At 34.3% G+C, this 24888-nt stretch overlaps 1 protein-coding gene across 1 annotated transcript in view; it reads right to left on the bottom strand.

Moving 5' to 3' along the window:
* The window catches only part of LOC149784542 (solute carrier family 12 member 8-like), a 55105-nt gene that overhangs the window by 19010 nt on the left and 11207 nt on the right, over positions 1-24888 (bottom strand). The window contains exons 4-10 of the mRNA XM_089932629.1: positions 24525-24642; positions 16137-16250; positions 14450-14651; positions 13462-13549; positions 11405-11551; positions 9176-9680; positions 3075-3166 (exon numbers count right to left, since the gene is read on the bottom strand). Of these exons, the coding sequence (XP_089788755.1) occupies positions 3075-3166; positions 9176-9680; positions 11405-11551; positions 13462-13549; positions 14450-14651; positions 16137-16250; positions 24525-24642 (1266 nt within the window). The remainder of the gene's footprint in view (positions 1-3074; positions 3167-9175; positions 9681-11404; positions 11552-13461; positions 13550-14449; positions 14652-16136; positions 16251-24524; positions 24643-24888) is intronic.

The following is a 24888-nucleotide window of genomic DNA, read 5'->3' on the forward strand; positions in this document are numbered from 1 at the left end:
TGGAACTATGTTGTATACATCAGACAGCAACAGGCGCTGAGCTATGTTGAGAACACAGATCTGATATTAGTATTTCCTGTACAAAATTTTAGCCTCTGAGAACACAAATTTCAGTGTTTCCTGTTAGGCAGTTTAGCATTTGAAAATACAAATCTGATATTAGTGTTCAGTGTAAGCTATTTTAGACTTTTAGAACACAAATCTGGTATTAGTGTTTAAACTATTTTAGACTTTGAGGACACAAATTTGGTATTAGTGTTTAGTGTAAGCCATTTTAGACTTTGAGAACACAAATTTGGTATTAGTGTTCAGTGTAAGCCATTTTAAACTTTGAGAAAACAAATCTAATATTAGTGTTCAGTGTAAGTCTTTTAGACTTTGAGAACACAAATCTGGTATTAGTGTTTCCTGAAAACCATTTTAATCTAGCATGATGCCATGACTCAATGCAATGGCAGATTGGACTTTTGTTTTATTGCCCATGACCTTATTCCCCATCAAAAATTTCATTTCCAGTTGCATTTTTTTGTGTAATGTGTCCTTTTTCAGTTCTAAATATTGTAATTGTCTTTATAACATTTTATTTTCCGTTGCTTTGATCAAGACAGAGGGCCAGTCGAGTTTGTCTTCATTTTTCTATCTTGATAATTCAGTCAATATTGATTCAAGGGAGTTAATCCAGGAACTGACATCTGGTATGCATCCAATTATGCAACATAATCTTAAAACAAATGTATTGAAAAAAATCCAGGGCAATTCTTTTAGAGAGTAAAGATAAACCACTGATGTTGCAGTGGTAAGAATTATAAAATAATTGTGCCACCACTGGCAGTTAGCAATGTAGCACAACAGCAAGGGAGGGAACTTTTGTATGCTTGACAGCCAGACACACTGATATTAACCAATCAAAATGGTTAAAGCAAACACTGTGCATGAAATTAATTCCCCTAATTAAATTCAAGGCATTAAAAATTTTATACTGAATTACTAAAGAAACTTTCATCAGATTGGTTTTCAGAAACAGAACTTAAATATTTACATTTTTATTCATCTTAAAAGAAGCATTGTCAAGTACCTTCAATTTTTAAAGGTGAAATTCATTGTCAAATATCGATGAAGTGCCAGTTCATTTCAAGAGATCATTCTCCACAAAAAAGAAACAATTATCCTTTTTGTAGAATATATTACTTGTTTACATTTACATAACATGATGCAAAATGCTGACATGTTCAAAAGTACTTGACCATTACAAAGATATTTAAAATGGTGCTGTCTAGAGCAATACATGATTGAAGGAAAATGCAAGAATATTACAGATCTGCATGAGAGATTTATTAAATGATTTCTAAAAGGCTTTTTCTTTTATTAACTGAGCATCTTTCGAACAATAAACAGGAGTATAATAAGCTTCACATTATACAATCACCAGTGCTTAACTCATTCAGCCCCAGACCCGTTATCAGTATCACTGCTGCTATGCCCCAGCAGCGCTAAGCTGTGTCTAGCTGCGTGTGCCCCAGAGTTTTTACCTGTTTGAAAAATTTTGTAAACATCGTACACATGCATTCACTCTTACCTTAATTTCTCTGCTTATATCCAATTAAAATCCAAGAAAGTTTCACCATTTATTGCAAATGAATTTGTCTACACAGTGGTGTATTATTTTTCCCTATTTGTCCAAGTCTTTCACGACTTATTTATACAGAATTTACAAAATTATGTGCAACATTTATCCGCAAGAACTAGATCATCATCGCTGTCAGCATCCTCATCTTCGGACGGTTCAATCTCAGAAACTTCTATGTCCGAATCGAAATCTCACAAAATATCCAACTGCCGAACATATCTTTCATCAGCTTGCTCAGTATTTTCAAAATCAAACCCGAGAAACTCCTCATTTTTACTCTCATCAAAAATCACTCTTACGTCCGCCATCATTTATGATTTTTCATGACCACAACACGTGTAGTTAAACCGCTTTCAAAACAGGAGCCCTTAGCTTCTGAACAATTCAAATTTCCGCAAATGAAAGTAAAATCATTTCTGATTGGTTTAATAGTTGTTAGTTCTTGGAATAAACCTATTTCTAACCAATCAGAGACGTTGAATCTAACACACATTCATCACGCTTGGAGACGGGATCGGCCACTGAATGCAGTAAAAAAATCACGACTACAGGCGGGATCGGCCATTGAATGCAGAAACCGGATCACGCCTACAGACGGGATCGGGGCTTAAAGGGTTAAAAGTCCTCTATGTAAATATCTGACCACTTTCCTTCATTTCAGTTGCTATGACCTTAATCTTTGACCTTATGACCCCAAAACTGATGGGCTTTGTTCTTAACCCAAGCATTAGACACACACAATATCAAATTTTAATTTCCAGTAATTTCTGGGTCATGTATACTGATCCCCGTTGGGACCTGAAAATACCATTTTGAGTTTTCAAAAATACCCAACACTGTTTGAGAATAGAGCAGGTACGTAATCTGCTTGAAAAGTATACAACAATAGATAAGAGTCCATGTTGCTCTTGCAGTCTGACATAACTTTTAAGTGATTATATATGGTGTGTTAAATTTGTAAGGTAAAACTCCAACATAAGATTATTCTGCTCTTATTTTTCTCTCTTACCTTTATTGCAAGTAATATTTATGTCCAGTACCTATTTTCGCTGGATACCTTTTTTCATGGATTATGTGGCTACAAACCATGAATTAAATGACCCAATGAACAATGACACCATTCCAAAACCATGAATGAAATATCAGAATTAAATGACCCAATAAATTGATGCTCCTTTCAAGGAAACAATATCACACCTTTCCAGAACAATGAATTTCAAGTACTGATGTTTTATACTTTGGCAAAACCATGAAAATTGATACCAACAAAAATAGATCATTGACAATATTCCTATTTGTCATGATATACAGTTCATACATGCTATACATCCCGATTTTGCTGTAAACCTTATCTGTTTTACTTTTAAGGGAAAGAAAAGTTTATTACACTATTTGAAGAAAAAATTTATTCGTAAAGCTGGGATAAATCGATGATAAATTTGCTTACTCCGAGCAAGGACAGCCATCTATTGCATAAAAATGAGTACCAAGAACGTGGCTGCTTGGTAATTTCTGTATTTGGAGAGCCTTTGCTTTCACCTGAAAAAAAAATGAGAAGAGGACAAACATATTTACTTTCCATATGACCAATCAATTTAAAATGTCTGTAATCATCACTGTGATAGTTAATACTTCATGAGATATTTTAAAATAAAAATAAATATTATTAATAAATAAATAATAAATATTTAATAAAAAAAATAGTTAATAAAAACCTTTAAATGTATCAATAAATTTTTGGGTTTCAACCATATACCATACCTGTTACATCTGTAAAGGCACTGGTGTTTTTTTCAGATCCAAATGGGAGTTTTGTGATTAACAGGGTAGGTGGGGTGGAAGGTGGGTCCAAAGTATATGATGTAAGTAATTGGCCTGTCATAATTCATTAATAATAAATGTGTAATTAATATGCATGTACACTTCTTTAACCCTAATAAAAAATAATTTTACATTTAACAACAGTCCACATGAACAGACTGATACTCTTCTGACCAAAAAGAGTCTCCAGAAATCAAGACCAATTCTTCTTTTTAACTGGCATGTACTGAGACTATCCTTGACATTTCGGAGACTATACAATTGGTAGCTGTGGCAGCCATATTGGACATAAGAATATTATCATTTTAATTTAGGATAGACTGGACACAATTAAATGACTTTTGGTGAAAACCCACTTGTTTATAAGTCCATCCCATGCAGAAAAATTAATTCTATGATTTTCAATGTGTTCACTGTGACAGCCATATAGGAGATCAGATACCACTGCCATTTAGGACATAATTATTATCAGAATTTGGCAGCAAAAAGATTTTCCATATGAACTTCAGGTCAAGACCCAATGATGATGTGATTTTTCATGTAGTAATAGTATAAATCAAATATTTTAAAGCTTGTAACTCTAGCAGCACAAATTTTATTTAAAATCCAAGCAGACATTATAAGAAGTCTTCCAGTGAAAACCCCATGCTGATCAACTTTCCATTCAGAAGCAGTAGTGGTAACAAGATTTTCAAGATGTCTGCTATGATGTCACTGTTGGACATCAGCGCAGCAACATTTTCATTTATGACCAAGTAGACATCATGAGAAGTCATAAGGTGGAAACACCATCTTGATATGACCACCATTCCTGAGGAGTATCAATGCCAAGATTTTCAAGATGGCCATTTGTTGGTGGCCATATTGGATGTCTGTGATAGACCATTTTCATTTATGCCAAACTGGACCATGGATTAAATGTGTGTGTCTAAAGTTTCAAGCCAGTTCTTCAAATAGTTTTGGAGAAACAGCAATATCAATCTTGTGTTAACAGAAGGATGGACACTGGACAGCATATTATTCCATAAGTACTCCAAGTGTGGAAAATAAAAATCAAACAAGAAGATTTCTCGATAAATCATTTCAACATTATTTGAGGCAGACAAATGCACATAATTGAAGTCGAGAGTGAGGATTATACATGAATGACAGTCACTCATAAGCAATGGCGGGCTCCTGTGTGGAATGTTTTGTAAACAAACATGATTATGAATAATATGCTAAGATTTGGAAATATAGAGTACCTATTAGTTGTCATTACTATTTTATTTTCCATCGTTTCTTAAGTTCACTTGTTCTAAAAAAGTTATTTAGTTATGACAGCTAGGGCAATAAATATTTGTACTCCAACGTACATAATGTTTTAAATATGGAGTCAATAAATACTCTTACTCCAACGTACATAATGTTTTAAATATGGAGTCAATAAATACTCTTACTCCAACGTACATAATGTTTTAAATATGGAGTCAATAAATACTCTTACTCCAACGTACATAATGTTTTAATTATGGAGTCAATAAATACTCTTACTCCAATGTACATAATGTTTTAAATATGGAGTCAATAAATACTCTTACTCCAATGTACATAATGTTTTAATTATGGAGTCAATAAATACTCTTACTCCAATGTATATAAATAATGTTTTAATTATGGAGTCAATAAATACTCTTACTCCAATGTATATAAATAATGTTTTAATTATGGAGTCAATAAATACTCTTACTCCAATGTACATAATGTTTTAATTATGGCGTGAACAATGTGACAGAACTACTAAAAATAAACAAGAACAAGGATGATGTCAAACAGATCATCTGGAATGACCTAAAAATACATGATTTTAGGAATTCTCTTAAAAAAATGACTCAATTTTCAATGAACTTGCCATTTAATGTGATGATCCAAACCGTGGGTGAAGTCATGAATAGTGTCACAGACTCTTGTGTATGGTACAGCCTTTAAATATTTTGGCAAAGCATATACAGCGTAATATTAAACATGTGATAGTCTGATATGATTTGGTGGGGGGATGAATGGTTCAATGAAGAGCATTTCTAAAGCCTATTCAGATCATGATCAAATTAGAGACAAATATTCGAGACACAAGACTAACGAAATTAGGATGAATTTTCTGAAAGAATAAAAACATAATAGAATCAAAATGAGGACATTAATAAAGTTTAAAAAACAAAGGATTATATTTAGTGGGATCTGCAATAAGTTGGGGGCCCCGAGTGGCCGAGTGGTCTAAAGCGCTGTTCGTCACGGATCACTGCCATCTCACCTCTGTCTGCGTGGGTTCAAGTCTCGGGCTCGGCAAATGTGGATATGTGAGAAAGCTTGCCGGTAGCTTCTTGTGGGTCGGTGGTTCTTTCAGGGGTTTTCCCGGTTCTTCCTCCACCATTAATACTGGCCGCCATGTATAGCCTATCTTGTGCTGAAAAATGGCGTTAAACCCTATAACAACAACAACAGCAATAAGTTGTCTCCAAACAGTAAGGAAATAAATACATTATTAGGAGTAAAGCGAATGATTAAAACTAAACAGAGGTTGATTTCTGCAAGCATTTAACTAATATTTATGCCTCCTGTGATTCCAGTCCTGAAAGTCCGATAGCCAGTTATTATAATGATATAAAAAGTATAGATTCTGTACTAAAATCTAACAATGTATTAGATGAGGTAAAAAATAATTTGCTAAATCTTTGTCCAAAAACAAAAGTGGGGGCTTGGATTCAAGTCTGTTTGCAAACAGATCAATGTTTATTTGATAAAATATTATCATTTTCTTTAAAACTGTTAATTGTTCTTTCTACAAAAGGAATTAATCCAGATGCAAGGTGAAATGTGGTCTTACTGTTCTAATACACAAAAGATGTGACAAAAATGATATAAAGAACTACAGGGGAATAATGCACAATAATAAACTTGGTAAAGTATATTCTTATTTTACTGATTGAAAAACTGTTTAAATCAACAAAAACATACAGCAAAATGACTGATAATCAGTTTGGTTTTCAAGCCAATAAGTCAACAATTGAATTTTTACTTTATTTAACGATTTCGAAGGTTGTGAGCAGCAGTATTAAATTATACACTGCCATTATTGATTTTGTAATAGCTTTTGACAAAAAGGTCAATAACCTCTTATGCGCTTCAGACTGATACAGGATTGTATTTGTAGAAAAATGGCCAATCAGCAAGTTCCTGATATCATTAAATTTATCTGCAAGCATTTTCGAAGATAAATAAGTATCCATTCACTGACTGAAGTGAACTTTGCCTCTGTTCAATTCACAAGCATTAGAAGGATGAAAGGGGATGTTATCAAATGTTTCTCATTTTTACCAACAGAAATGAGTGCCAATGCTTTAATTACCAGCAAACACACAGGCATTAAGTTTAAAACCAAACAATCCTGGTTTCCTTAAAGTGTGTCCATAAGTTCAAGATTTTTTAATTATAAAACACTAACCGAATGGATCTCACTAATATTTGTTTAACTGAGATTCTGATTATAGATGCCTATTTACAAATTCTATAAAAATAGTCTTTATAGTGGTAAAAAGCATCAGCCAATTATAGGCCTTGCTCACGTCAAAATTCATCCAACATCTTGATGATATCAGCCTAAATCCCAGTCAGGATATGACTGATCAGAAATAGCCTTTAAGAAACTCAATCCGAAAAAGATCAGCTCATTAATAAGCATCATCCTTGTTTCGAATAAAACTCAAATGATATCTTGCTCATATAAGCCTATGTACCAAGTCTGACAAAAAAATCAGATTAGAAATGGAGTTGATAAAGCATTGACAAACTCAACCAATCAGATTAGAAATAGAGTTGATAAAGCATTGACAAACTCAACCAATCAGATTAGAAATAGAGTTGATAAAGCATTGACAAACTCAACCAATCAGATTAGAAATAGAGTTGATAAAGCATTGACAAACTCAGCCAATCAGATTAGAAATAGAGTTGATAAAGCATTGACAAACTCAACCAATCTGATGCAGGACCAGTTCATTAATATGTGTTGATATTGCTCAGCCAGTTAGAGACAGGATTAGCGAGGGATAACAAGCCAAGGCAATCAGAGGCAGGATCAGTAAGTGATAATAAGCCAAGGCAATCAGAGGCAGGATCAGTGAGGGATAACAAGCCAAGCCAATTAGAGGCAGGATCAGTGAGGAGGGATAACAAGCCAATCAAATTAGAGACAGGATCAGTGAGGGATAACAAGCCAATTAGAGGCGGGATCAGTGAGGGATAACAAGCCAAGCCAATTAAAGGCAGGATCAGTGAGGGATAACAAACCAAGCCAATTTGAGGCAGGATCAGTGAGGGATAACAAGCCAAGCCAATTAGAGGCAGGATCAGTGAGGGATAACAAGCCAAGCCAATTAGAGGCAGGATCAGTGAGGGATAACAAGCCAAGCCAATTAGAAGAAAGATCACCTCATTTATAAATCGGGACAATTTAAGTCAATTTATCAAGCCTGACAATCATGACTGAATCAGAAATACAATCTCAAGTGTTGTGATCAGCTCAGTTAACACTACATTAATATGCACGGAGATTAGAAACATAACTTCCTGAGAGATAATAAGCTAATTAGAAGCAAGACGTGTAAATCTTGCTCAAAATAGACTATGTCTGAGATCCTACTGATATAAGCATCCGATTCCTAACTTGAATACAATCAGATATGAAATACCCAGTGGCATCTAGCTCTGCTAAATTGACGCAAGATCACCTCAATGGTATCCAATGATTTAAGCTAACTTGTCTGAGATCTTGACAATAACAGCCCATATTCCAACTTATTCAAGGCTATTGGTACATCATTACAGCCAAGATTGTAATTCATTCAGAACCCTACTGGAATTCATTCAGAACACACTAAACTTTCAAGATTATTTGGGATTTAATTTAGAACATGAAGGTTCATTTTCAATTTCTACTTTGTATTCTAGGAAAATAAATTATTTGTTGAATTTCACTGAATTGGTTGGTTCTGCTTCTTTCTGTTATGTAGTTTAAGATCGTATAGTCATGACATTTCTTTCTGTCAAATTTGGTCAAATTCTGTCAATCAGTTTTTGTGAGGTCTTTAAAAGGTTTTTCTATTTCTAGTAACTTGCAAGTCATATTTTAATACAATTTAGCATCATTTGTGCACACCTGAAAGAATTTCTACAAGCAGAGAAGCTTTTAATCAAAGGCAGTCCAGTCCTGCTGTGCAGGTCTTGAGAAATTGTTAAAAGGTTTTTCTATTTTTAATAATGGCAAAAATATTCGAAATCTGATCAAAATGGATGATACGAACTGAAAGGTCTTCAGGCCTGGATGCTTTTTGTTAATGTTTTTAAAAGTCTGTTGAGAGGTTTGAAAGGTTTTCTATGTTTAGTAAATGCAGCCATATTTGATGGTGAATTAACCTCATTTGTACAAATCTGAAAGGATTTCATGTCAGGATGATCCCTGCTAAATTGGTTTAGTGTGTTTTTTTATAGAAGAAATTGAAAATAGCAAGTGTTGATGGACAATGGATGCTTAACAATACCATAAACACACTTGGCCTTTACAGCCAGCTGAGGTAAACATAAATAGACTTGATTGTGGATAGGAGAAAGGCACTGGGTTAGAGAAGCTGGTATTTATAAGCAACAATAAAACTGAAAAGACAAATATACCATTATGGTATTAAATGTTACCTTGCCCAAGAAGTAAATATGATGAATCACTTTGTTCTGAAACACTGTCGGTTGACCTGGAATGTTTCGTAGCATCAAAGTCAGCCTCTGGTGAAAGAGGTGATGATGCACTTTGACCTGTTTGTTGAATAAGATGGTGCTGCCCTCTATGGGTCAGTCTCTCTGGGAATAATTTGTCCAAATCAACAGCAACTTTCTCAAAGGAATCTTTATTGCGGTACGGGTAAATTGTGGTTGTGGTTGATCCATACCCTGCCACTCCATTGGACATCTCCTTGCTTTGTCTGCGTTCCTGTTCTTTTGGTCTGAATCGAAGTTCAAGTTCCTGACGTTTGTCATAACTCATGGCAAGAGCAAAATAAGAATAGTTCACAGCACAGTAACACATCATAAATGCGGTTGTTGTGATGGAGGCTAAAGTATTCACATCACCGACAAAAACAAATATTAACGATACCAAAGTTATTAACATGAGGGCATACACCGGCACTTTATTCGGACCTCTCTGAAATGGAAGAAAAAGTAAAAAGGACCCTCAAAGCTCCAGATAAAAAATTGAAGAACTACTTAAAAGTTTGTTATATAGGAACATAAAGGGCTAAATTCATGGGGGTAATACCAATTCAAAGACATTCAATTACTATAACAGAAATATACTAAAACTATATTTCCAAACAGAATCAATTACAAATTGGAACCATAAAAGTGACATACACAGATGCAGCCACACACATTAGAGCAGAACACTTGGTTATGTGCAACTATGTATTCAAAAAAATGGAACATATCGGCATGGTAAGACCTTCTGTTTCATATCCAGTCATGCTAGATTCACGTGGTTGAATACCAACGTATGTACACATACATTCAATTAAAATAAAATATACAAAATGACCAGAAGCTCTACTACCTGAAGCATCATACAAATATCTAACACTAATTGGCTCTTAACAGGAACCTGATTCTGACTACCTACAATAACTATATACTTATTTACATGTTATATCCAACAGCAAAACTACATATTTGATGCCATTATGCTGGCAGATTATGTGAAAGCAGGTCAGAGTCAATGCCATTATGCTGGAAGATTATCTGAAAGCAGGTCAGAGTCAATGCCATTATGCTGGCAGATTATGTGAAAGCAGGTCAGAGTCAATGCCATTATCCTGGCAGATTATGTGAAAGCAGGTCAGAGTCAATGCCATTATGCTGGCAGATTATGTGAAAGCAGGTCAGAGTCAATGTCATTATGCTGGCAGATTATGTGAAAGCAGGTCAGAGTCAATGCCATTTGCAGTTGGACCTGACATATAAACGAGTATTTCATTTTCAAACACATCTCAAACATCTGATCTGTACCAAAATGACCACTTGCTTTGTGTCACAACCAAATTAGGGCTAGCCAGCTTAACAACACAACCAATTTACTGGTACAAACAAACTGAGGGCTAGCCAGGTAATCAAACACAACCAAATTACTGGTACTACCAAACTGAGGGCTAGCCAGCTTACCCCCAACACAACCAAATTACTGGTACTACCATACTGAGAGCTAGTCAGCTTACCAACACAACCAAATTACTGGTACTACCAAACTGAGGGCTAGCCAGCTTACCAACACATATGTAATAAAATCTTCGAATTGAATTTGACATTGCAACCCCTTGATATGCATAAGCGTAATTATTACTAATTTGCTAATATAAGTGGAACATATACAAAATGATAATTTCAGGATTCTGGTATTAAAATGGCTATATCATTAGCATAAATGTATAATGAAGTGTGTTTTTTAACATTCGATGTGCAGTAAGGGACACATCTTTCAATTTCTTTCTCATAGCATCTATTGGGCTCTGTTACAGATACAATTCTACTAACTACCACATCAAAAAAATATATGCACAGAGAAAATCCCATTATATCTTTCAATTTTATCTTTCTGTACATTGAGGGCTGTTCCAGTAAACATATCTGGGAACCAGGGAAAGCACTTCTAATGTGGGGTACTCATCCATGGATGCAATTAGAATTTTCTTATTATTTTAATATGAACTCTGTGAAACCAAAGTACTATGGCATATATTTTGTTTAAAAACTGCCTTCCTGGGTACCATGTATGTTTAAATGGAACAGACCTACTTTAATGTGAAACAAACTATGTAGAAATACTAGTGAAAATTCTGAAAAAGGGGCAATAAATAACAATAGCATTGTACGACTTACACCACGGCCAAGAATTCGAATGACTGGGACAACGTTCTCATTAGCAATGGTCTGAAGGATGCGGGGTGGACCGTACAGACTGCCCATACAAGATGACACAGAGGAAATATAAAGCCCTGCCAGCCACAATACTCCAATGATTGACACCTGAAATTGTACAGCAATGATGGCCCCAGAATGCAAATTCTAAACAGCATAAAATCTCAAGGACAAGTTGTAATACATTATAATTAGGTACCCATAATAAGGCCAGCATCAGAGGGTATTCAACATGGCAAAATAGGTTTTGTTTTGTCTTTAACGGCACATCAACACAAATATATGTTCTATATAAAGGATGGCACTGTTCAATTGTTGTTTAATGTTATTAAATTTGTTTGCAAAGTTTTCATTCAACGTTTTCCCTGGTATGATGAAGATGTAGATTTCACATAAATTTTGAAGTCAGTATACTGAATCTTCCATTCATATATGGGCAACATACAGGTGATGTTCCGTTTATGCCACAGACACATTCCTGAGGTTATGGCATAAATGGAAATTGTGTAAAATTGAAAGTTTTTTCCATAGGTTACTTGCAAATTAAGGAAGCTGTTGGGCAAATTATATCTCTAATTCGTTACATAATGATTATTTATGCATAATTTTGAAACAATACGTATAATACATACAAGAGCAGTGTACGAGTCCAAGCATATGGTACCAGCAATGGTGTCAAAGCAAGCACAATGGTGCAAAATGAATGTTATTTTCTTCATTGTAAATGGTACTAAAATTGAAGTGCATAAATCTAATTGATGCATGGTAGGCATCACCAATACAATGCCTGATCAATTTGAAAAGGGGTGACTACGGTGCACCATCTACATTTTAAGTTCAAAGTAACTGATAAATTTATATCTAAAACTGGATTTCAGGACCAGTTCTTACAGGCTGACCAATGACTGATGTCTTCATGAAATTACTTATCTTAGCAGACAGTGTCTAAATAGTCACTGCTAATAAGATAAGAAGGAGCTCAGTTAGACTGATTTACATGGTGGAACTGCTGATATTATTCTTCATGTATTTATATAGTGGAAATGCTAACTGTGTAAAATAATTCATGTATTTTCATGCTGGAACTGCTGTGTAATAAAATTCATGTACTTACATGGTGGAACATGATAACTGGTGTTATACATGGTTTTTTATATAGTGGAACTGCTATCTGGCTGATATAATTCATGTATTTACATGGTGGAACTGTAATCTGGCTGATATAATTCATGTATTTACAGTGGTGGAACTGCTAACTGGGTGATATAATTTATATATTTACATAGTGGAACTGCTATATGGCTGACATAATTCATGTATTTACAGTAGTGGAACTGCTAACTGGGTGATATAATTTATATATTTACATTGTGGAACTGCCATCTGGCTGATATAATTCATGTATTTACAGTGGTGGAACTGCTAACTGGGTGATATAATTTATATATTTACATGGTGGAACTGCTATCTGGCTGATATAATTCATGTATTTACAGTGGCGGAACTGCTAAATGGGCGATATAATTTATATATTTACATGGTGGAACTGCTAAATGGCTAATATAATTCATGTATTTACAGTGGTGGAACTGCTAAATGGGTGATATAAATTATATATTTACATGGTGGAACTGCTATATGGCTGATATAATTCATGTATTTACAATGGTGGAACTGCTAAATGGGTGATATAATTTATATATTTACATGGTGGAACTGCTAAATGGCTGATATAATTCATGTATTTACAGTGGTGGAGCTGCTAAATGGGTGATATAATTTATATATTTACATGGTGGAATGGTTAATTGGGTCACATAATTCATAAATTTACAAATAAATATATACTTATACAAAAGTAAGCAGAATCACAGTGCCTAGGTACATTAAAATGCTTTAGAAAAAAACCTCAGTTACTGAAATTGCATTCAATATGTTGCAAGAACTTGCGTATACAATGTTTAATAAATCAAGTTCATGCTTTAAACCAGTTAATATAAAGAAGTTAATGAATATACCTTTTCAGCAATCATGTAATCAGTCTGTAAGGATTGGCGGACACATGTGGCTCCTAACACAAGGGCAAATGATACATACAGAAAGGTGCTGAAAATAAAGGTACCGCATTTCATGTATTTTTTCGTACCGTTTAATATTTCGTCTATAATCCAGTTATCAAAATCATAATTGTTTCAATGTATTAATTTTTTTTCTTGTACATATCACTTTGTATTTTTTGAAAAATCCATTAAATTCTCAGACATAAAATCCATTAAATTATCAGACATAAAATTGCTACTAAGAAGATTTATATTTGCAAAAAAGATCTATAATACCGTATTACCATTTTACTTTTACAAAAATGAATAATTAATTGTTGGTAAGAAAATACAATGATTGATGCATAAACTCTCTTATTTTCATTACAATATCTACTAGTGCTTATTAAAAAATGGACAAAGAACTTCACAGACAATACCTTTAAATATTATCGTTAATTAGTTCTCCCTATAAAGTTTGTGACTGTAACAAAACACCACGTGCTTTTTAAAATGAGTTCAGAAGCCCATTGATGTTTTCTTATACAACAAAAATTACAGCTCAGTATATGCTAAAGTGAAGACAAGAGACACTTGGTCAACTAGTCAAATAATTAACTGTCCAAAAAAGAAATAATTAATGAACTGTTCTCACTGTCATAAGAATTACAGCCTAACTTTAAAAAAAATAAAAATCTTACGAACTGAATGCAGTTATGCTTCCACTATTTGTCAGGATCATTAGAACAGACTAGTCATACTTCCACTATTTGTCAGTATCATTAGAATATATTGTAGTCATAATTCCAGTATTTGTTAGTATCCTTAGAATAGACTGTAGTCACACTTCCACTATTTGTCAGTATCATTCGATCAGAGTGTAGTCATACTACCACTATTCATCACTATCCTATAAATGACTGTAGCTATTATTTCACTATCTGCCAAATGTATTCTAAATACTTACGAAAATCCCAAAGCAGACAGAGTACCAGTAGGTATATTAACAAAGGGGTTCTTCAGATCTCCGCTCATATTGATTCCTGCGAGGATCCCTGTCACAGTGGAAAAGAAGAGACCAAAGATGGAGAAGAAGGATTCACCTGGCAGGTAGGCAGGGCCAGAGTTGTTCCAGATGTTGATCACTTTGTATCCGGTAACGCCAGCATCTGATGTATGTGATAAACACAAGGTTTAGAATTTCCTTCTTTACAAAATACTTGTTTTCAATTTCAGACGCATAAAATCTAGAAATGTGAAATACAACTACACCATCGCAGTGCCTGACCTAATTTACAAAACTTGATCAAGAAGTGGACAGATGAACAGATATGCGAACAAGGATAACACATAATGTTACAAGAATAAATTTTCCCAAAGTTAGATTTTTAAAATTTATTTTAAACTAGTATTTTAACTCCTCATTTGGTCTTGCCATCTCATTTGGTCTCACCATCTCATACCAAGATCTAGATGCCTGACTCATAGAAGACATTCTATCTTCTCTCTACTGAAATACATTCTATTTGCAATTTACTTACTACAGCTTTCAAATAATCTTTTTACTAGCAAAAGCAGTAGTGGGATAACAGGTGGTTTATATTTTGGTTATTTATATAGGTCAAGGCATTCTATCCCACATGATTATTGGCTCATACTGGTAAAAAGTCATTGCGTATGTGCAATCCACTTATTATAATCAGCGAAAAATACAACCAATACTGGATATCTATGAAAGTTTTCTCTATATTTTGGAAGATTTCTGGTTCCTATTTGCTATATTTATGCATGTTCCATTCCAGTATTCAGCACTGATGTAATATGGATCTCACACAGAAAACAGGTACATGACCTAGATTTCATTGTTATGCCAAAAAAAATATATTTCTTCCTTCTGCCACAATGAGGTAGTCTTTAGACCTTTTCATATAAAAATCCATAGGTTTCTGCCTTAGTCCAAGTGCAAGCCATGCTGAAAGTTTGGTCCAAAGCTCTAAATTACAACTAATGCTATTAAGTGGAAAACAATTATCCTTTCTGTTACAATGACACTAGCCTCTGACCCCAAAATTTACATGTTTGTTTTCTTAACCCCAGTTGCAGGTAATCCACAAGTTATTGTGTGGAAATGCGATGGGACAGAGGATATATGGACAGACAAATGGATAGACAATATTGTAATAAAATAATATGTCTGCCTAATGATGTAATCTTCAATTCAAGGCATATAAAGTAATGTCATGACATCATATATGATACAGGTATAACCTCTTAGAATAAGAATTTTTTTCTAAATCAATCAACACTTTCAAGCAGTTTTGAAATATAAAAAAACATCATTTGAGTTCATTATATGTAAAAAATACAATCTTACAACTGTGTTCATTTTGCATGACATTTTTAAAAATATTCCACAATTTCAACTTTCTACTTTCGATTTCTATCCAACATAGAAAAGATTAAACTAATTTTCTTAAATTTTAAAAGCCGTAGAGCAGCATATTTCAGAGCATTTTCCATAAAATTCATTACTAACTTGTCAATCCATTCTTTATTTTGGAGACTATTTTTTTCCTGCCATCAGAAAAAAAACTCCCATGCTAATTTCTGAAATAAATGTAAAATGATCAGATCACTACAATATAAGAGTCTACCTGGAACTGTATGAACAAAGGAACCCACAAGAAAATCCATGATGGACAGGAAAAGCACCATTAATAACAGCAGCTGCAACCGAATGACCCATTTCACCCCCATCACATTTATACCTGTAAAAGAGTTACCATTATGTAGCTGAGGTGTGTAATAATGCACAACAAATGGCAAACAGAATAGACCCAGTCTTTCTACCGTCCCATAATGAGCAAGCATATTATGGTCCATGAGGTTCACCTGAAATTCATCTATAGAGCAAAGTCAAGATCTGGCTCCAAGTTCTTTACTCTTAAGTAACCATATCTATTACTGTATTATGTAAACAGTTTAGATCCAGTCCATCTGCCATCCCATAATGTGAAAGCACATTAGGGTCTACATGATTCCGTCAAGATCTGGCTCTAGGCTGTTTGTGGTTCTGCAATTATTATGATACACAACAAACTGAAACTGAAGTTGAAAACAGTTTAGACCCAGTCTACCTGCCATCCCATAATACCTAGGCTTTAGGTGGCAGGGTCCAGTTTCATAAATTGATCCCTGACAAAATTCTTAACTTAATGCTATGGTGTGACTTTTTCAGCTATTATTGTTTACTAATTACAGATATGGATATATTTGTGAACTAGGTGTTCCAGGCTTGTACTGTTGAAATTGATGTCAGGCATGTACACCTTTCATAGTTACTCTGCAGTATGTTGATAGTGAAATACCAATAGTCGGCTAGGAAGAAGAGCCAGCCTCCCATAGCAGTAAACACATGGGTTTGGGGCAAATAGAATATCTCAAAAACGGCTTGGATGACAACTATTTTCAATTGCATCAGTCTGTTTAGTACACACTGTTTTGCAGAAATGTTATCTAGAAAAAGGGCTTGTGTTTCCGCTGTGAGCATCACATGGTGTCAAAAATGAAATGTCTTCTGCTATGAACTGCCATTGACTTCTTTGGTCAAGTGGATAATATTCTTATGCTTTATTTTAATATAGGTATCTAAAAATATGGACCTTTTTGAACTCACTTGTGTATTTGATTTATTATAATTTTTTATACTAGGTCGGCGCTGATTGCATTAAATTTGTACATACAAACTGGCCCCTGCCCCCTTTAGTTCAGTCAAGATCTGGGTCTAGGCTGTTTGTTGTTACATAAATATCATAATGCACAACAAATGAAAACAATTCAAACCCAGTCTATCTGCTACACCATAATATGCAGGCAGATTAGGGACTATGTAGTTAACTTGGAACTGTGAGCAGAACAAAGTAACGATCAGAATCTATGCTGTATGCTGTTAGGCAATTATATACAAGCAAATAGCAACAAAATAAGATTTCTGATGATGTTATTAATAATATTCACTTCCTCTGCCTTTGCATGATCCCAAATCCTAATTTAAAATGAGGTCAATGTGATCTTATTTGTGTTTTTATCCCCATGAGTCTGCCTTCTCATTATCAACTGGATGCTGGCTAAATTACTTGCACAGCTGAAGCATCAATTTTTACAACACTATAATATATTTTTTATATTTTTGCATGGCTTAGCTTGTTCTTTCAATTCTGAGGCAGCTACTTCAAAAGAATATTAGCTGATGGGTACTATTCCTCAAAATGAATACTTTCACCAAATTTCTTGAAAATACTTGCAACAATTTCAGAAAAAACGAATAAAAAAAGAGAACTAATTGCAAATATTAATCACTGATGCCTATTCCAATCAAGACAACAGCAATAATTCCACCAGAAACATACATTTTAACATGAGCTGGCTAATTCTGGCTGATTTGACATCATGCACAAGTAACGGTATTTCATGAGTTGTTTGAATACAGATGTTTTTCTTTCTTGTCAGTGATATTAGGAAAAGTCTCTGAACACCTGGGTACATATGTTTGCCAGTCAGGCATTAGGAAAAGACTTTGAACACCTGGGTACATATGTTTGCCAGTCAGGCATTAAGAAAAGACTTTGAACACTTTGGTGGAAACTCTTTACTGGGAAATATTGGCACACAACAAAAAGTGTGTCATCCATCCGTACATTACACACATACATATGAGGCCTCTGGAACTGGTTATATATGCCACATATGTCCAACATTAACAATTTTGTTTACTGTAAACAAAACTGTATGATCAGAGTTTCTGAGAGGAAAATCATATTCAGATTTGATGAACAATTGTTTTAAATAAAACCTGCAAATCAGAATTAAATTCTCTTACACTTTACTTTGCAACAAGTGTGAAACTGTCTTAAGGCGGTCATCCATTTTTAAACCAAGTTTGGGAGTAGTCCATTCATTTTTATGGGGAAAGAGTGATCCCAGCAATCAAAACAACATGGAAAAGAATAAAGTGATGTTTCTAACACAACTAGGCAGTATGTTATTGAAAGATCACTGGGATTTGGTGTTTTCGAGTCTATTCAGAAATAGCTTTCAAAATGTGTTTCCTACTCGATTTTCAGGCAAAAATGACAAAAAGTTCCAGGGGTTAATGTGTGATCTTTCAATAACATACTGCTTGTTAGAAACATCGTTTTTCATTGGTTATTTGACTTGCGCATGAGCAGAAAGGTAAAAGTTGGAGTTCCTTCTTTTCTTTTTTTTTTTTGCTAAACGGAGCCATTATTTTGGGATGGGGACCACTCTTTATTCTAAATGCACATCTTATCCTACGTTTTGCAAAGGCTCATTTCTCTATTTGCAGTTCATACTGGTCTGCCTTATATCTGAGACCAAAAATTCTAAAATCCAGACACAAAATCGGATTCCGACCATGAGCGAATTTTGGGTAAAAAAGGTGGGTCCAAAAAATGAGGTTTTTCTATCTGTATTTTGTAGTGCAACTAGATATTCCAGATTATTTGGTATAATTGTAGAGCTACATCTGTCTACCTTTCTATAATACCACCCACTTTAGTGTATCATACATGGCCATGTCGCTACAGAGCTCAGTAGTAGGCTACTACCTCCTGCCCCATAAAGTCGTTGCTATGGGTTAATGTGGTAAAAGGACAGTTTTACTTATTTGCAAGAAACCAGATGTTTTATACATCAGTTGTATACATAGCCTCAAAAATGCTCGTATGGAAACATTCAAACCTTACACTTTTATTTTCAGTAAGAAATTCCTTGAAAAGAATGTACTGTGAATCAGTTTAAATTCATAGGCATAAAATATATGTGGTTAGGTTTTTGAAAATATGCATATTCATGGGTAATTAACTTTGCAGATTAGTCATCTGAAAAAATAAAAATACATTAGAAAATATTGAACAGCAATACCTCCAAAAAGTTATTATAAAAAATATTCAGTTTCAAATTTAATTAAGTAATTTAGTAATTAAGTTGATTATTATTTATTCATTAATAACACCTGTGGCATAAGTGTGGAGGTCTTAATCAGACAATATGCCAACATCCTTTTCCATGTATCATGAAAGAAACAAGCCTAATTACCACAGGCGTAATTAAAATTTCAGTAAGATTTTTTCGGTGTTCTTAAAGACAGCTATCAACACATCACGCTACTGACAATTAGGGATGAGATGATAAGAGCTAGCTTTCTCAAATCGGGTTTGCTACTTCCACTCCCGCTTGTCTATGTCAGATAGATGCACAGATGCTTGTACAGAATTAGTACAGCTCTCAAGTGACTGGAATGTGACATTAACTTAAACATTCTATTACTCAGTGTGCTGACCATATTCGGATGGAATCAGGTCACAATTAACAGTTCCAGTTCAGTACCCACGAATGTAGTTCTAGTCTATTTTTAGAACATTTTTTTCCTCTCATATTTGTGATGATAGAAGAGTTAGATTTATGCATTTTTGGTAGGGATTTTAAGGTAATTGTTTTTTCTTGAGAATATGAGCTCAGGGTGTAGTTGTTCATGTGTATTTCGGCGATAGTGCACAGTGAATAATAAAGACCTTGGTGATGATCCGGAAGTGAAATCTGTGTTCTGTTTACATGCTGCACTGTTACAGTCCAGCCTCTAAAAAAAATGCAGGACTGGTGAACCTTTGCCAAGAACTTCACTCTGAAGTCACCTTTGAAGGTATTTTAAATTAACATATGATTTGTATTGATTATCACACAGTGGAAAGGTCAGTATTGAGAAACAAATGTAGAGAATATATAGTAAAATTAATTGTGTTCTATATCAAGATGCCCCATGTAAACCCCTTTCAGATCAGAAAACAGTAGCACTCTGATGTTTTCAAAGCACCTTGCTGGAAGAGGCTGCTGTCTCAATAAAAGGAAAAAGTAATCATACAACTGCTTGTGTTAATCACATATGCAAGTAAAATGCAATACCTGGATTTATGTCCCATCACATAAACAGTAAGTTGCAATACCTGGAGTTATGTCCCAGGACATACACATGCAAGTTGCGATCCCTGGATTTATGTCCCAGCACATACACATGTAAGTTGCAATACCTGGATTTATGTCCCAGCACATACACATGTAAGTTGCAATACCTGGATTTATGTCCCAGCACATACACATGTAAGTTGCAATACCTGGATTTATGTCCCAGCACATACACATGTAAGTTGCAATACCTGGATTTATGTCCCAGCAAATACACAGGCAAGTTGCAATACCTTAATTTATGCCAATAAGTTCTACAAGATGGAATTTAAATCATGCTTTCATGATTGGTATTTGGCTGAGGTGAATGCTTGATCAAATTATTGGGATGACAGTGGAGATGTACACTTAGACAAAACATCCACCTTTTATCCAATTCATGTACATTAGATTTTCTTCACACATCACAAATGTCAGTTCTAACAGAACTAAACTAAATGGGTTTCGAAAATGTGGGACTGATGTGTGTGCGTGTGTGTGTGTTTGTGTATATATATATATATATATATATATATATATATATATATATATATATATATATATATATATGTATATATATATATATATATGAAACATATATAGTGACAACACTGGTGAGAAGTGTGTGTGATTTGAATTTTTAATGCAGCTTTAACAATCTGTGTCATATCACTATGATGTTTGTAGTGTGGCAGTTTATAGTGATGTATAGCACAGAGGTATCATGACGCAGACATTTAGCATGCTGTCCCACCCAGTCACATTATCCTGACACCAGGCCGACCAATTCTAACACTAACCTCTTAATGCTGAGCGCCTAGTGAGTCAGCTGTTAGTAACTTTTTTATAAGTCTTTGGTATGACTTGGCTGGGGTTTGAACCCAGATTCTCCTGCATCTGAGGTGGATGTTCTAACCACTTAGGCCACCAGAGCAGTGTCAATGGTGAAAAGTACTTGTGATCAACAATAAAAAAGTGGTGAGAACTTAAAAAATTATTTATGAAAAATTTAATGTTTGGGTCAGACACCAGTAACTGCTTTTAGATTAATCTATCTATCCCGAATGAAAAGGTATCTAACAGTACATAATACACCACTCCCTCGATAACCCACGTACATCAGGGTCCAGAAACATCGACCGCACTATAAGTGAGGTGCAAGTTATCGAGGGACCTATAAAATAAGCCAAAAAATTGGCGTCCAAATACGCGTAATTAAGCATTTTCGAGATCTCTGAAATTAATTCTTATTTAGAACTTGCAAATTTCAAAATATGGAATCTATTTTTATGGGCATTAATCACCATTTTCGATGATAAAACAAGAAATGTATCAAGGTTTAATTTACCAATTCTTATCATGTTCAGCATATTTTAAAGATATTTTAAATATATTTTCTCTGGAAAAAATCGGGAGCCAAGATGAACACCGCGTTATAAGTGGGATCGCGAGTTATCCGGGCGCAAGTTATCGAGGGAACGGTGTACAGTGCTTTTGTGATCAAAACATTATGTTTAATATTTTCAAAGGTAAATAGTGACTAACGTTATTCAAGGTAACATGTGCTTAAAACATACTGTATGTGATTGTATCTAATTTTTTTATTTTTTTGTTAATGACTGTAAATTGTACTGATTATCTTTACTTACATTTTGCCTATGTGACTAGGGTCTGTTAAATTACACAGGATCTGTAAACAGATGCTTAACTATCATGCTGACAATTGCTAATAATAATTATAATAATATGACTTAATTGTGCCTTTGGATTAATTTCTTATTGTTTGATGGGGTTTAGACAATCCTAGAATAATCCATTAATTTCCCATTGGTTGGTCTTAGTCACATGAAAATAGTCAGTTTTGAGATAAAATGAATAGTATGGTATGTCACATGGGTTATATTGTGAAATATAGTCGTAATTGATGGCATATATGAGTCAAGAAATGACCAATCAGATTCATTCCTATTTTGGAATCATCCTCATTTCTTGTGTTCCTGTTGTAGTCTACAGACATGTGTTATGTAGTACATGTAGTTAGATATTATTCGAGGAAAAACATTTCTTAGACTGTTCAGTGGACAAAAGAAAGTGCTCATTGGACTATAATATTATTCTGAAACTATTGTGAATTATTCAAATAGTTCTGGACACTGCCATCTTGACAATATCACAAATCTTGGATGAAAAGTACTTTTCCAGACTCTTGAAATTTATACGGAAGATTTCTTTTTTTGGGACATTCATAGAACTTAACTAGATTTTGGGGACACTTCATAATATTGTAAGTTCCTCTCACATTTTCATTTATAACATTGGTAATTAAATTGTTTGTTAAGTTTTAAAAAAACATGTTGGTTTTGCCTATTTCTGTTATTATTTTATGAGTCATAACATACAGTTTATACAGATTAATAAATTTAAAGAAATCTTAAAATGCAATAAAAAAATTACTCCTGTTGTCAGTATTATGTATGATGGAATAAGGGTATTTACTGTTCTGTTTGGGAGCTATGGAAGCTCAGTTGACAGAGTATCAGACTTTTAATCCAAGGGTCTCAGGTTTGATATCTACCTTAAGCCATCCCTTTCTCGGTGTGTCCTTAGGAAAGGCAATTAGCTCACATTTTCGTCATATGACATAACTAATATTGTGTTCAAAATGACATTATAACCAACAAAAACAAAAATGATTGCTCACGATCTCAATAACCAGTTATCACTTGAATAGTGAACTTCAAATAACAAAATAGACTGAAACAAAATAAAAGAAAAAGAGCAACAACTAATAAGAATTAATTAATTATATAATTAGAATCTCAACATATTAATTAATCAGACTTCATAATGGTTATATACTGTTATTTGGTTGTAGCATGTAGCCTTCCTCAGTACAACTCATGCCCCTACGGATCCTATTACTGTCATTGCTTACGACTGACAATCATACAGCACATGCCCCTATGGAGCCTATTACTGTCATTCCTCATGACTGACAATCATACAACACATGCCCCTATGGAGCCTATTACTGTCAGTGCTTATGACTGACAATCATACAGCACATACCCCTATGGATCCTATTACTGTCATTGCTTATGACTGGCAATCATACAGCACATGCCCCTATGAATCCTATTACTGTCATTGCTTCTGACTGACAATCATACAACACATGCCCCTATGGAGCCTATTACTGTCAGTGCTTATGACTGACAATCATACAGCACATGCCTCTATGGAGCCTATTACTGTCATTGCTTCTGACTGACAATCATACAGCACATGCCCCAATGGAGCCTATTACTGTCACTGCTTATGATTGACAATCATACAGCACATGCCCCTATGGAGCCTATCACTGTCATTCCTCATGACTGACAATCATACAGCACATGCCTCTATGGAGCCTATTACTGTCATTGCTTCTGACTGACAATCATACAACACATGCCCCTATGGAGCCTATTACTGTCAGTGCTTATGACTGACAATCATACAGCACATGCCCCTATGGAGCCTATTACTGTCACTGCTTATGACTGACATTCATGCATGTATTACTACTAGTAATACTAAACCACATGCATTTGCTGCCTTAAATTCTGTCAAATCATAATTCATTCATAAACTTTCAATTATATTTAATATACAGTAATTATGCATAGCAGAGTTCAGTAATTGGAAATTACTGACATTGTAGTTAATTCTCTTTGAAAGCACTCACACACAACAGCTCTAACACATGTATATCTGCATTTTCTGGCCAATATATATATATGTCAAATACAAAACACTAGGCAAGTAATGTATGTTTTTCATTCAATAAGTCACTTTATACAGATAAAACAATTTGCCTAACAATTTATTACATAAAATTTTACGTCATTTACATTATTATAACTTCTATTTTCACTGCTGGGCCAAGTTTCTTCCCTTTTGTTTTTAGAAACAGAATAAATTATCGATGTTATCAGACATCAAAATGAAAGACTTTTTTGCAAAAAGCACCGTATACAAACCTAACAGAAGAAGCACTAGAGCCACAGCCACTCCTTTTGCAATCCAGGGGTTCTCATGATGTATCAAAACCATCACTGATTCACCAAACCCCATAACCGACAGGGAGCAACTCACAGCCTACAATATAAATTTATCACATCGATTTGCCATTATTAGTATCAGACGGTGATGAACGGTATATCAAACTTGTTCTTTGTGTCCAAAGTTGACCAGCCTGATAGCTTTTAATTCCAGTCATACTTACCTTCCCTGTAAATGGGTGTCTTCCATTTTTGGGATCCACTTTTCATAGCAATATAATTTTTATATTACTTTGTCCTGTAAGATTTTACTACAGAAATATGGAGTCTTCCATTGTAAAGT

Source organism: Sinohyriopsis cumingii, chromosome 14, assembly GCF_028554795.1.
Source record: "Sinohyriopsis cumingii isolate HCF-2022 chromosome 14, ASM2855479v2, whole genome shotgun sequence".
NCBI lineage: Eukaryota > Metazoa > Mollusca > Bivalvia > Unionida > Unionidae > Sinohyriopsis > Sinohyriopsis cumingii.